General features: G+C 43.4%; 1 protein-coding gene across 2 annotated transcripts in view; it reads right to left on the bottom strand.

Moving 5' to 3' along the window:
- The window catches only part of SPMAP2 (sperm microtubule associated protein 2), a 62013-nt gene extending 47085 nt beyond the window's left edge, over window positions 1-14928 (bottom strand). The window contains exons 1-3 of one of the 2 annotated variants that reach the window (XM_086946750.1): window positions 14765-14928; window positions 9012-9237; window positions 3761-3819 (exon numbers count right to left, since the gene is read on the bottom strand). In XM_086946750.1, coding sequence (XP_086802876.1) covers window positions 3761-3819; window positions 9012-9100 — 148 coding nt within the window. In that variant the 5' untranslated portion in view covers window positions 9101-9237; window positions 14765-14928. Of the gene's footprint in view, window positions 1-3760; window positions 3820-9011; window positions 9238-14764 lie in introns of those variants that run through there. The other variant, XM_086946751.1, reaches the window with a different exon arrangement.
- Window positions 14929-15227: the final 299 nt, after the last annotated feature.

Here is a 15227-nt window from a genome sequence, read left to right as displayed (position 1 = left end):
TAGAGCACAGCAAATCCCTCACCAAACCCATCCAGCCAGCCCTTCGTCTGTATGAGGCAAAAGCCTTAGGTTCTGCACTGTACGGTGCAGAGATTTGGGGTTACGATAATTTAACGCCACTAACACTTGTTGAAAACAAGTTTTTTCGTAACCTTGTGGGTCTCCCCAAAAGCACTCAGATGAAACCATTGCGGTACGATTTGGGGAGAAAAGCATTAGCCGATGTGGTCAGATTACGACCTCTTTTATATTGGCGGAGAATCTGGGTCACCCCGGAACTCGCTCAATATGCCCAGGGTTTTTTGGAGGTAATCAAAATGGACAAATTTCATAAGATAGTGTGGTTGAAAGAGTTGAGTAAAGCCCTGGGGGAAATGGGGTTGAAGGGGCTTTGGGAAAACCCAGAGCTAGCCCACTTCCCATCGAAAAACAACTTAAAGGAAAAATACTGGGAAATGGTCGCTCATCGAAATTGGAATGCCACTGACCCTTCTACCATGGAGGCCCGTTTTCTGGAAATTAAGGCTTCACCTAGTTTTAGCCATTTTGGGACTGTATTACAAAACCTAGGGACAGGAAGCTTTATTTCCAGTTCAGAGTGGGGTCTCTCCCAATAAGAGCACTAACTGGCAGATGGGCGGCTGGCAATTCTAATATGTGCTTGGCCTGCAACAACGAAAAAGAGACCACTGCACATATTCTTTTTGTATGCAGGGCCTACGCTAATCCAAGACGAGTTTGGCTCAAAGCAATGTGCAAGTTGTTAGGCACTAGGGATAGTAGGGTGGCATTAAGACTAATTTCCACCAGCAGCCTACCAGTCATCACATTCGCTGTTGCAAAGTTCCTTGGCTGGATGTGGACCATCAGAAATGAATTTCTTTCCACTGAATGATATTTTGTCCTGGGTGATGTGTGAAATTCTTTTGTATAATAATGTTTTTAAAACATACTAGTGTTTTATGGGTATTTTAAACTTAATTGATCAAAATGCTTTTTTATTTTAATGATAAACCATGCTTTTAATAGAACTGTCAAAGCGGTTACTGTAACTATGGAGCAGTAACAATGTCATGTCTGTATTTATGCTTTTATGAGTTTTTTACCTCGAATAAAGCTAAATTTGATTTGATTGAATTCCAACCATTTTAGCCTTTTGTATTTCTCTCGTTTGCTCTCATTCATATTTCTTCCCTTGTGGCTGCCTTTTTAATTTTGACTAGAGTTGAAACTCCTTTCCACCTACTCTGCCCTGCTAGCAAGTTATGGGACTCATTGTCTTATTAATGTAGCCTTTTCTGTGTAACTAGGTACTGTGTCTTTGCATCATTTTGCACCAGAGCCATATTTCTGTTGGTATAAAATATAGTTGCCTCCGAGACATTGGATTAATTTGGGGGTCCTATGTCCCTCTCTCTCCTAGACAGTTTCCCACCTTTGGACCAGCTTACGGTGTGCTGGTGTGAGCATGTCTCCTAATCTCAGCCTTTTACCATTCCGAAGGGACCTCTGACCTCTACACCAACCCCTCATTGTACTAAAAGTACTTAGTTGTGGTCTCCCTCCTAGCTTCTGACGCCTCCTTGTCTTTGAGGTTCTAGTCATTTCTTTCCGTCTTTTTCTTGTACGGGTCAGTGCTAAGCTTTCGGATATTCCCTTTGATTTGAAACCCACTCCAATGATTCTTGGGAACTCCTCACTGCATGCAGGGGTATATTGGTGGGTGCCACAGTAATACGATTACTGGCTACTCCTGGGTCCATCTGTCTCATTGCATCTATCAGTCTGAACCCCCTCGCAAACATGGCCAACCTTGTGTGGTCTCCCTTCCTGCTTGAAAACCACTTGTTGACATCCATCATATCCTTAAGGTCGCTCCTACAATGTGCCCCATGTCTGGGATGTCAAGCAGTATTTGGCCTACTTCTACCAAAACTCTGTCCTGGAGTGCAAGGGGATGTGGACTCTGATGAATATGTATGCCTGTTTTCCCAATATGTCTGTAACCTGGGTAGAAGCCATTTGTGTGTGTCAATGTTGTCATGATTGTCAAGGGAAGCTTTTCACACCAAAACACCACTCTCCATGACCCCTCCATAAATCCTGCCATTACCAACAACTTCTCAAGGAATTACCACCTGGTGCCTGGCATAAGCGTCTCTTGAAGGAGTACTACATCCAGCTGTTCTCTGCCCACTTTTACAGCAGGAAAGCATTTAAATGTGAGCACTCTGTTGTTTGCACAGGGTGTGCCTCAGTGCACTGAGGGATTCCCATCTGCCAATGCACAAGTTCTCATTAAAGAATCACATGCACAGGCAGGTTTGCAGGAAAGTAGTCTACACATATCATGACCCCACTGGGCCCTTAGTCAAAGCATGGGAGAGCTCCAAGGACCATCAGTCTATCACAGGTATCGTGTGGGGGATGGTTACGTCAGCGTTGGACTTGCTCTCCTATGCGGGTAGGTAGTCAAGCCCTCTTACAAAGAAAAGCAGGCGTGCACTTGCACACTCTTTAAGCGTACGTGAGACCACCGTTGCACACACTTCAAGCATAGGAGAGACCACACTAACTTTATGTGAGCATGTGCACTCAGTATTCGCCTCTTGCGGAGACCCTAGAAAGACTCAAAATATTGTTTAGGTGCCACACACATGGTATGACATTTTAGTACATGCATAAAGTGTATTTCCATTGTGAGTGCTCAGAGTGTAACTTTTTGGTTATTGTGGTGACCAGTGAGTGTTTGTGCATGGGTGTGTGTTTGTGCGTATGTATGTGTATGTATGATGCTTCTGTGGGTGTACACACTTAGTACAGAAGGACTAATAATTAAGGTCTGCAGTGGATGCTCGGCCATCTAGTAAATATTTTCCACCTCAATGGTCTGCTTATGATGCTCATTCTCTCAGATATCGAAGGTTATTCTGTTCCTCAGCGGACTGTGTCCGGACAAGGGGAATTGACCCCAACCTGACCGCTTTTGGTTCAGAGTTGGAAGTCCATTTATTGGATTGTAATGCCATCACACACCCTAGGGGGTTATGCTTCATCATCTGGGATGCTCCTCGTTGGGTAGGTGGTGCAATAGCCAACGGGCTCCCTGTAGTAGGGGCACTTTGGCGGAGATCTTCTTCCAATAGCCGTATGGTGAAGTGGGGGTGAGGGTCCAGAGCTGTGTAGATGTATGATTTGAGTGGGTGGTTTTAAAATAGGGCTCGAAGTACTTGTGAGAACAATTTTTAATCAATAAGTCTCCTACCCTAGCTAAAATGAACAATGCAGCGCTTGGCTAAGTGTTATCTTAGGTCTAAGCGTCTCTATTGGTGCAATGAGGTCAACATGTTTCTCACTCTATGTAAATGTATACATGTGAATCTTCAGGACCTATAATGTGAAGACTATTTACACTCTAGGGTTGGTGACAAGGCAGCATACTCACATCAACCAAACTACAACCTATTAGTGTACCTGTCAAACCTGGAACTACCCAATTGTGTAAGTTAACCAGGCATCAGCAGTACCCGGTAGGTCAGACAAGAGGAGTTCCTCAAGTGCTAGACATATTTTTTGTGCTATTGTCACGTCTCAGATCGACCTACCCACATCTACCGGGTCCGGTCTCTCAGACCTCGCTCATAATGCTCATCTTAGGTCTGTGAGTCAGGTATTGAATCTGATTTCCAACAACTGAGGTGCTCCCCCCTTTGCCATGTTACCAAAACTTCCTGTGGAGCAATGTATTCATTCTACCTACCTGGAACTGTTATTTGTTGGGGTTTCGGAGGCAGCTTATCCAGCCAATATACGGATTTTCTGAAATGACAACCAAATGACATTATCAGTTAACCTATAGTTTTACATCCTAAGATCACAAGCTGTCTAAAAAACTGCCTTCCTGCTGTGTTTCGAAAATCTATGCATGAAAAATTGAGCAAGGCTTCAAACGAGTGAGTTCCTCTATCCTTCCTTATATTGCACGTCTCTTTTCTTACCATCCATACACTGCATGCCTTACTCTTTCGGAGTGTAGCATACCCTAGGTCAAATGTCTGTCTGCCTTTCTTGCTATTACTGTATTTCTACAAACTGCCCACACCTCTATTCACATATCCCAAACTCTCCTTTGAAACCATTATCATGAAATGTAACGATAACAAATCTCCTCTAGCCTGTCTATTCACTGCACAACCAACAGAGTGAACTCATATCCCCGACCCTCGCACTGATGATCACGCCTAGCTCCTCTGAATGTAATCTATAACAGAAGAACTAGAGTAGAGGGTCTAATGGTGCCCTGGAGCAAACACCAAAATAATCAATAACCACACCATTAACCACTAACCTTGGGTTCCGAAATACTACCCCTGATGAGGAGTTCACGCACTATATGATGGGTAATGCTCCCATGCTTTGTCAGGGGTAGCAAGTCCTATAAAAATGCAATTATAGCACAATACACTCTGAGAATCTAGTGCCAAGTGCTATCAAGATATGTGTGGTTGGCACCTCGCAGAGTCAAGAGTTCCTTTATCTCACCCTCAATACACATTGCTGTGTTTTGGTTCAGGTGACAGTGCTGAACAGCAGTCCTATTATCAGAATGCGGCTAAATCTCTGGGCTTCACCCTCGACAAATGCATTAACTTAGACTCTCAAAGTAACCCATTGTACAGAAGGTCACAATTTAAACCAGGAGTTCTTTGAGGTATCAAACTGTTACTCTTGGGTCCAGAATTCAAACAATTAGTTTGTGGTTAGTATACTCACTCTATATCATAAAACACTGCACAGGGGAACCCCTGCAACTTTCTGTGTAGGCTGATGAGATGGTTCAAGGAAGAAAGACCCTTTTCTTTGCCCTCCTCATGGATTATTGAGACAGTCCAGCGAAGAGAGTCTCCTCCCCTAAACTCCTGTAAGTATTTATAAAACAGCACATAAAATAAAGACAGCAGTCCAGTGTGGAAAGCTGTCCCGTGCCATGGAAAAACGAGTATGTGCTTGGCCTCCAATGTGGCTAAGTAAAACATTCAATAGAAGACACTTTGTTTAGTGTCCTGTGAGAAGTCCATTGAAGAAAGGCCTCTCTCTCAGCCTCCAACATGTGCTGAGGCTCTCCAAGATCAGAACCTATATGGGACAAAAAAGATGATGAAGAGAGCCCCCTTCCTCATCTTGTATTGTACTGCCTTCTTCTCTATCCTGCCTCTTTTAATCTCTTCTGGGGCCTAATGTGCCTCCTGTAGCCCCTGCGGCACAAGGCCCTTGACCCTTTAGGAGGTCCATTCAGCTCAATGCAATTGCATATCTGCGAGATAGAGGAGATTTGTGGGCTCCTCATCCCATTCTATTGAATCTAGTGTAGTAACCAGACATCCTACTGAGAAGAGACATCGCCATTACATTTCTCATGGGGGAACTAGAAGATATTCCACAGTAGTAATTCCTCGGGTGCTAAGGAAGACACATTTCTGATAATTAGACACCCAACAAGGAGAGACACCCAACATGTGCTAATGAGACACCAAGGGAAGACCTCTCATGTGATAAGATGACTCCTACCAAAGGAAGATTGAGAGTCCACCAAAGAAAGATCCTGACTGTGATGAGAAGCAGGGCCATAGCTACTGGGTGCCCAGCCTATATTATTCTGTGCCCCCCCCAAATATTACATTTATACTTGCTGTTTGTGTTGATGTGCCACAACAGCCACATTATATTTATAATTTGGGTTTAGGTGGGTGGTGAAGACCTTCAATGAGGAAAATCCCTCTTGTGCTAACTAGACACACCAAAAAAAGATCCCTCGTGTGAATATCAAAAACCCACCAAAAGAAGATCGTTCTTGTGCTAACATAAGTCCTACCAAATGAAGATCGTTCATGTACTGACATGAGTCCTACTAAATGAAGAGCGTTCATGTGACAAGATGAGTCCTACCAAATGAAGATTATTCATGTGCCAAGATGAGTCCTACCAAAGGAAGATCGTTCTTGTGATAACATGAGTCCTACCAAAGTAAGATCGTTCATGTGCTGACATGAGTCCTACCAAAGGAAGATCGTTCATGTGCTGACATGAGTCCTACCAAAGGAAGATCGTTCTTGTGCTAGCATGAGTCCTACCAAATGAAGATCGTTCATGTGCCAACATGAGTCCTACCAAAGGAAGATCGTTCTTGTGCTAGCATGAGTCCTACCAAAGGAAGATCGTTCATGGGCTAACATGAGTCCTATCAAATGAAGATCGCTCATGTGCCAACATGAGTCCTACCAAAGGAAGGTCATTCATGTGCTAACATAAATTCTACCAAATGAAGATCGTTCTTGTGATAACATGAGTCCTACCAAAGGAAGATCGTTCATGTGCTGACATGAGTCTTACCAAAGGAAGATCGTTCATGTGCTGACATGAGTCCTACCAAAGGAAGATCGTTCTTGTGCTAGCATGAGTCCTACCAAATGAAGATCGTTCATGTGCCAACATGAGTCCTACCAAAGGAAGATCGTTCATGGGCTAACATGAGTCCTATCAAATGAAGATCGCTCATGTGCCAACATGAGTCCTACCAAAGGAAGGTCATTAATGTGCTAACATAAATTCTACCAAATGAAGATCGTTCATGTGCTAACATGATTCCTACCAAAAGAAGATCGTTCATGTGCTAACATGAGTTCTAACAAATGAAGATTATTTGTGTGTTAACATAAGTCCTACCAAATGAAGATCGTTCATCTGCTAACATAAGTCCTACCAAAGGAAGGTCGTTCATGTGCCAACATGAGTCCTGTCAAAGGAAGATCGAGGCTGCATCAAAGATCAGTCACGTGCTAACCAGACCCATCAAATGATGCTGTCTTGTGTGCTAAACAGATCTCAGCAAAAGGTGATCTCTCTTGTAGCCTCTTATTTATGTCAACTAAAGGGCTCACCAAAAGAAGAGCCTTGTCGCTAACTAAAGAGATGCCTGACAAAAGGCAATCACCCCCAGAGTCTTCTCATGTCCAACCAAACACCTCAATGAAATAAGACCCATCCTCATCAAGTGATTAATTTGTGCTAGAGGTTACAGGTGGTGGCACCAGCACTCATACTTTAGGCCAAGTACTTATTTTTCAAGATCAGACTTTGAGTCAAAGCAAGAGAAAGAAAGGCGGAAAAGCCAGAAAGGAGGTAGAGAAAGATGTGCTTTGATGAAGGGAGAAAGCTTTGGTGAAAATGAATCTGAAGAATGAAAGAAAAGACTGGAAGTGTAGGGTAGGGGAAGAAAATTGCATGAAGGGAAATCAAGACTCCTTGAAATTCATTGGTTCTAACATTTTGTAGCAATACAGCGAGCTCCTAAAAAACATTTGTCCCCTGCTCTTATTTTTTTATACAAATTAAACACTCCTGTTCTTGTTTGTCCTAAAGCTTACACTAAACTTCCCATCACAGGAAGAATGTTTTTGTGCCAATGACATCCCCCTAATATTGGAACACCCTCTTTATACGCCATTGAGTCTTCATCTGTAGCAACTGAAGACGCTGCTCATGTGCTATTGTCCCCTCCTCAAATACAGACACTCCATGTGTGCTATTGAAACATCATAAAGGAAGACCATAGCCATGAGTGATTGGCTATCCAACAACCCAATGACAAGACTCTACCCAGGTGGTTTGAGAATCTCGTTAAGCGGACCAACTGTATTTTCAAATGGGACACCATCTTCAACAAAGTGAGATATTCATGTTTGTTATTTGAAGACCCTGAGAAAAGGGAGACCCTCCCCATTTGGGGTGAGGATCTTACCCACCCTACCACAAGTAGACTCTCTTTATGTATTATTGGGACACCCACTGAAAGGAGGCCTTACTCATATGCTCAGTGGACCACACCAATCAGAGAACACCTAGCATGCCATTGAGAGCACATCAAAAGGAGAGTTTCCCTGCATGGCAGTGAGCGTTCATCAAGGGATGCCCCCCCCCCCACCAACGGAAAGCCTATTTTTATCCGTCCACAGAAGTAAGTATGTAATAAGCAGGAGTTCCAGTGCCGATAAATGAGTGAAAGTTTCCTTAATATCTTAAAAACTGAAAAGTTGTCAGGGCCCTTCTTAGCTATTAGTACATCCCAGTTATTTTATAGTTGCTTTTAGAAGCAACCTTAGAATGGGGGAGGGTTAGCATATGATCCTCAGGCCCAGAGTTGCAAGAAGACAATCTCTGGTAAACAGCGGGCAGGCCGGACACAGTCTGGGGCTGGCGTACACCCTCTGCAGTCGAAAGACACATGGGTATTACTTACACACTGCATTTGCAGATAGACTTAGGGTGGGACATGTGCATTCCAGAAAAGCCCTATCCAGGAAAGCATGTAACCTTGTGTTAAAACAGTTACTACAAGTGCTATGAGAAGGAGACATGGTCTTGGGGTTAAGTTGTTAGTTCTGGACCTCAAAGATCTGGGTTAAAATCCTGACTTAGGTAGTTGACCGAACAAACTGCCTGATCCCTGTGTTTCAACCTGTAAGTAGGTATAATGCACGGTCTAGAGTGCTTTCATGTGCTTTTCCACTCTTCATTTTCACTCTCCCTTAATTATCACACCTTGTTTCGGTAAGCTTCTCCAAGCGGACACTGAAAACACAATACTTTTTATGTACAGAATCTCATTTCTAAATGTTTTTACAAAAAACATTTCTCTATGAAGCGTGCCTCAATCTTATAAGAAATTGTTTTGTAATATCATGTGCCTACAATACTAAATAATGAACGTACAAAGACCAGATCTGCAGTAAGCCATTTCATACTGTATTGGTTAGACTGCAACCACAAGGAGATGATGGACGGAGTGCTCACCCCCAGTCACAGATCTGGGTTGAATCCATCATCGTTCTTTAGCTCACTTCGCCACATCAGTTCAGACACATCCTTGGATTACACTGTACCCATCACTTCTAAAGACACCGCCTGGTTATCTACCTCCAGCTTACAAAACAAACGACTAAATATACACTCACCTTGGTTTAAACTTTAGGAAATCGACTTTTGGTTGAGAAAGAAAGTCCAGCCTGCTTTCGTGAGGAACGTAAAAATAGGCAGCAGCCATGGGAATCCACGACAGGCGGAGCACGCAAGGCGAACAGCGCAGGCTGGTGGGCTCAGTTCTTTCACACTACACTCAGCTTTGCGTCACACAAGTAGTCAAGCAGAGTTCACCACAGTTCTTCACGAAATATGTACCTGCTAGGGAATGAAGGAACATGGTCTTACACAGTGGCAGCTTACAATCCTTGAAAGTGGTCAGGTGTACTGCTTGCCTTGAACTCCAGTGAGTGCCTGATTTCTTCTAAGGTGGATCCCTCCCATCGATTAATGTGCAGTGAGTGTCCCTGTATGCCAATAGTTTCCTCCACTGCTCCATGGCCAGCATTTTGCCCTGGGTTCCCCTTATTCCAAAAATGTTATACTATATGCTGAGGCTAGCCCTTTGACACATGTGCTCCGTACACCAAGAATGACCATTAAAGTGCCATGTTCACCATTTGACCAGAGGTGCACCCTATGAAACAGATTACCTCCAATATGCCTGTGCCCGCTTTGACCATGGGTAATCCATATGCCAAGAATTACCTTCAGTACGTTAGAACAAGTGCGAGACTGGCAAGAGAAACACACTCACTCTCTGATGCTCACTTACATTCACTCATTTGGACTCGATCTCACTTACTTACACTCCTCTCATTCTAACTCACTCACTTTCTCATTCACACTCACTTTCACTCAATCTTACTCTCACTTGCTCTCTCACATGCTCACTCAAGCAAGCTCACTCTCACTCAGTTTCACTCACTGGCACTCACTCTTGCTGACTTACTTTCACTCATACACATACATACATACATACATACTCACACATTCTCTCCCCCGCAAGCATGCACACTGTTGCTAGAGTTTTTCCCACTTAAATTCAGCTGCTTGCGCTGGACTATTCCAGCTCCTCAGGGTGCCTCCAGCGCTGGATAGGCAGAGCTCCCTCCTGCCTCAGGCACTGAAGCAGGAAACTGAAAGTGTGAGCTTGCACAGTGATACCTTGTGCTTTTACATCTCGCCCTCTCCCATCTTGTCAAAGCTGTGTGTGGTTCATGAGGCTCCTGAATGTACACTTCCCTGTGACGAGATGGGAAAGGGTGAACGTACAGGACGGTTGATACTACAGGGCGGAAAGCGTAAAACACCAGGGGCTATCTGGGCCCTGGATAATCCGTCTGAGGACTGGCAAAGGCACCTTCACCGTTACAACGACTTGCTGTAGGTGGCACTGGATGTTGGAATAGTATAATTTACTATTTCAGCTCCAGTCTGTGCAGCAGTAGGGAAGGTGTTGGATTATAAATCCAACACCTTATGCCCCTTCAGCAAGTCGTTGTAACAACCGTGTTGTAATAGTTTGCAATGTATCGCAAGCGATGTAAAGGATGTCTCCCATTCGCTACATGAACCCCTTCCCCCGCCCTCCTTTTCATTCATTTCAGGTCAGGCATTTTCTGCTCTTTTCTTCTCTCTCCACCCCTAATCTTTCTTTGCTGTTCTCCCCCATCCTTAATCCTTTTTGCCCTTCACAGGTTCCATTCCTCAAATTCTATCTCCCCTTCCTTCATCCTCCTTCTTCTCTGATCCTCCCCTTTTTCCTAATTCGCCGGCCTCTCTTTCTTGCCATTTTTAAATTCCTAATCCTTCTTTTTTTTACCCTCCCCTCTGACTGTGCTCTCCTCCTTTCAATACTTGTTCCTTCCTGCTTTCCTCCCCACCTCCCCTTCTTCAATACCCAAACCCCTCTTCCCTTTTGTGGTACTGACTTCTCTTTCTAGTCTACCTTGATGACCTGTTCCCCCTTCCTTGTCTGCAGGGCTAGGCTGAGATAAAATAGCTGCATTATAAATTCTACTAAAATCAACCCGCTATTAGACTGAGCTAGCCAAGCCCACTCCATGAAGCTACTATGGTCTGCAAAAAAATGCCATACAGTACCCAGAAGCAGTTGTTCCACGGTTGGAAATTGGGCTTATTCATGCATGAAAAATGTGGGCTACGTCCTCAGGGTTGTTTGAGATGAGGAAGTCTCAGACCTATATTCCTAAGACCAGAGCCCTAACGCCCCAGCCTACTGACAGGGCTGGTGTGACACATGGCCATAATAGCCAGTCTCTTAAAGAGCCACCAGCCAAGGGTAGCAACCTGTGCCTCTCGAATTATTAAAATGATACAATTGGTGGAGGAAGAGCTGGCAAAATGCACCTTCGCAGAGGGTGCCATAAACTTGGAAGCAGAGGCTTTCCCCCTTTTTCCTTACCATCAGTCTTTGAACTGTAATTCTTACGGCCAAGATATCGTCTTAATGAGGTTGTATTCTGGGCTCTATAAATGCACAAATATAATGCAGTAATTTGCTACTGCTAGGAACCCCTTCCATCTTCTTTGGCTCATACCCCTCTTCTCCGCTGATCCTCAATGTTCCATCTTTGTCCTCTTCATTTTGTCCTTACCGCATGTTGCCCTCTTTGGCATCCCCTTCCCTGTTATGCAATGTTCACCTCTCTCCCTTGTTCTTTCTTCCTTACTTTTCTTCCAGGCATAGGTATTGGTGGCCTGATATGATGTTATATTATGGTCATTTGTACAGCACACTAATCACCATGGGGAGCATCCAGGAGCTTGGATAGGTGTATAGGTGTGTGGTCCCCAAGGTGCTTATATGAAGAGCCAGGTCTTCAGTTTCCTGCGGAACTCAAGAAGAAAAGAGGAGGCTCTGATCAGTGCAGAGCAGAAATATTGACGTAGAAATATCAAGGGACCTAAATATAGCTGTAAAAATATTGTGGAGAAGAAATATCGACAACAGAAGTATCGTTGACAAGAATATTGACTGACAGGTAATTAACCTCATAGATGCTATTAAACATTCCTCCCCAGTGCTGCGCTGTCCATTGGAACTAGTGCTGAATGGACGTCCAATGGTCGTGCGCAGCACTGGGGAGGTAGTGCTGCCGTCGGCCAATGCACCGAGGCAGCACTTAAGGGGTTAAAATCGATTTTAAAAATATTGATGTATTAAATATCGTTTACAAAAATATAGTTTACGAAAATATCAAATTATTAATAATGTTATGTATTTTTGTGGTTTTAATGAGAATTGTTTGTCATTTTATTATGTTTTAAAATTGTAGTAGTTATTAATTTATTTTAAGTTTAATTTTGTGTTTTTAGTTCTGTAGCGGGTTGTGGGTTTATAGGGGAATAGGGTGGGAAGTAATTTAATTATATAACATTTATAGAATAATGTGTTAATTGATGAATCATCAATAGTTATTATTTAGTTGTTAAATAATTTCAATTAATTAATTAAAAAATAATTATGTTAATTGTTTAATTAATTTTAGGTGTGTGTTGTGGTGTTTATATGTGTACAAGGTGTGAAGGGTGGTAAGTAATTAATGTTTTCATAATTATTAAATATTTATAAATTAATTTCCATTAATTAAGTATTAATTATTAATTGTAATTGTGTAATTAATTTTAGGTGTCTGTTGTGGTGTTTATATGTGTAAATGGTGTGAAGGGTGGTAAGTAATTGCTTATTGATTAAATATTAAATATGTATACATTAATTTATATTAATTAATTAGCAATTATTAATTGTAATTGTGTAAATAATGTTAGGTGTGTGTTGTTGATATTAGTGTTAATTAATATGTAAATAATAATGTTTTATTATCTTTGTTAATAATATATTTAATTGTATACATTATGTTAATATTGGAATTTACATTTAATAAAAATGTTGATGTTTTTGATTTATTGTTGTGGGATCCAGCATTTTCCCTACTGTTGCACTCATTGGAGTGGGAATAGTAATTTTTACCCCAACGCTATCCAACGCTTTCCCTACTGTTGCACTCACTGGAGAGGGAACAGTAATTTTTACCCCAACGTTATCCAGCGATTTTCCTACTGTTGCACTCACTGGAGTGGGAATATCAATTTTTACCCCTACGCTATCCAACGCTTTCCCTACTGTTGCACTCACTGGAGTGGGAATATTAATTTTTACCCCTCCGCTATCCAGTCCTTTCCCTACTGTTGCACTCACTGGAGTGGGAATAGTAATTTTTACCCCCTCGTTATCCGTTTCCACTACTATTGTGTTTATATGGTTATTAAATATGTTTTTTTTATAGTTTAATGTGTTAATAAAATATAGAATATTTAATTTTAAATAATTTATATATGTGTATTTTTTATGTAATTTAAAAAGTTTATAAATTAAATGAAGATAAAATGTAAATATATGAATATGTAAAAATGTTCTGCGTTTATATTAATTAAATTAAGTTTATTAGTTAACATATAGATTACATTTAATTAATTTAGTTAATTATATTAATATTATTTAATTACTTTTATTAAAGTTATGTCATTTTTTAAAGTTGATGTTTTTTACTTCTTTATTTTTTACAGCGATATTTTTGTGTCGATATTATTGTACTTACCTGTTTATGTACAGGAAATCAATATTTTTGTTATTTATATTTTGAATATCTATATTTTAACATGGAACCGGCTCTGATGTGTAGAGGGGGGTCGCTGTGTGTCTTGGATGTGATGTAGGAGAATGAGCGAACTCCAGCTTCAGTGGATGCAAGGCTTGTGTGCGAGTGAGAGTGAGGCAAAGGGTAGGTGTCTATTGGGTTGGTGAAAGTGTATGCGAGTCTACAGGGATTCGGGTCCTGTGTTGTGTAGGGATTTGTATGAGTGAAGAAAAGTTCGAATTGGCTGCACTTGCTAATGTGGAGCCTGGGAAGCTTCTTGAGGTGTTGCGGTGCGTCAAGGAAGTTTGAGTGAGTCTTGCAGTGGTGTCCTGGATGGTTTGAGGTCTGTGTGGAGTTGTTTGGAGATTGTGGCATCAAGTGCTGCCGTAGCTCAGCTTGCAGGTAATGACTGCTTGTGTGAGAGTCCGTCTGGTGTTCTGATACAACCATTTGAAGATCTTTTGCAGCATATGTAGGATGTGGAAGCAGGAGGTGTACACTGTGTTGATTAGAGCAGCCACGTTAATTGAACTACTTCTGTGATTTTCAGGTGTCCCCTGTCTCTAAGACTCTGACTCAATAGTGTCATGTCCACAGGTCAAGGTTCACTCCTCCTTCACACCTTTTCTTCTCATGGCCACAATGTGTTTGCTTCTGTGTGCTCCTGGGCCCCAATTAAAAGGGTGCCCACGTGTTTCAACCTCACCACCCACCTTTGGAGCCTTGGCCCCAATCTTTAGTCATTCCTCATTTATTCATTTGTGCTGGCCTTCTTCTGCTCTCCGCCCCCTCGTTTTTAGCCCTCCATCGCCTTTCTTACCCAGCTCCCTTCACCACCCTTTGCTGTAACCCCTTCCTTCCATTTCATGTTCACCTCTTTTTATCTCACTCCCCAGTCCTTCTTCGCCCTGCTACTTCTTCCTTCATTTCTACCTCCCTCTCCTCTCCCTCCCTTCCCCCTCATGTCCTCTCTCTCCCTAGGCCTCCCTCCTCTCCCTCCCCATGCTCTCCTTCTCTCTCTCCCCCCAGGCCCCGGCTGCCCTCCCTCCCCATGCGCACCTTCCCCCCCTCTCTCTCTCGGGCCCAGGCCCAGCCTGCCCTCCCCTCCTCTCCCCGGAGAGGGCACACGTGTAAACACTGGCGGTGCACCCGCCCTCCACACCCACATTCCTGCCCCTCCATACCTGCCTCGGCCCGGCCTTCCTTCCTCCGCCCGGTCCCCGCCGCTCCTCCGCCGCCGCTGACCGCAGAACCCCGGCCGGCTGTGCCGTTACCAGGCGACGCTGGACGCCCGGCGGTCACCGGGGCAACCGCCTGACGTCACACTGACCGTTCCAGGGCTTCCATCACGTGACAGCCTGGGCGGCCTCAAGATGGCGGCGCTTCAAAAGAGCGGGAACGCTGCAATCAGAAGCACCTGGTGCACGTGCTGCGGTGCGAGGAGGCTGGAAAGCAACCAATCGGAAGAGAGAGCGCGCGACAGACAACCCTACACCGTCCAATCAGAAGCAAAAACGTGCACATGGGTTGAGAAGGGCCGTCGAATTTTGACCGTTGGAAGGAGTACCGACGGCAAAGGGCCCTCTGCAGGTGCACGCGGCCCGGGGCCGCCTCAGAACGCGGCCCGCTTCTCAGCACCTCGTTGTA

This window comes from Lissotriton vulgaris, chromosome 12 (assembly GCF_964263255.1).
Source record: "Lissotriton vulgaris chromosome 12, aLisVul1.2, whole genome shotgun sequence".
Taxonomy (NCBI): Eukaryota; Metazoa; Chordata; class Amphibia; order Caudata; family Salamandridae; genus Lissotriton; species Lissotriton vulgaris.
The sequence above is the reverse complement of the archived record's forward strand: the minus strand, read 5'-3'. Positions and strand labels throughout refer to the sequence as shown.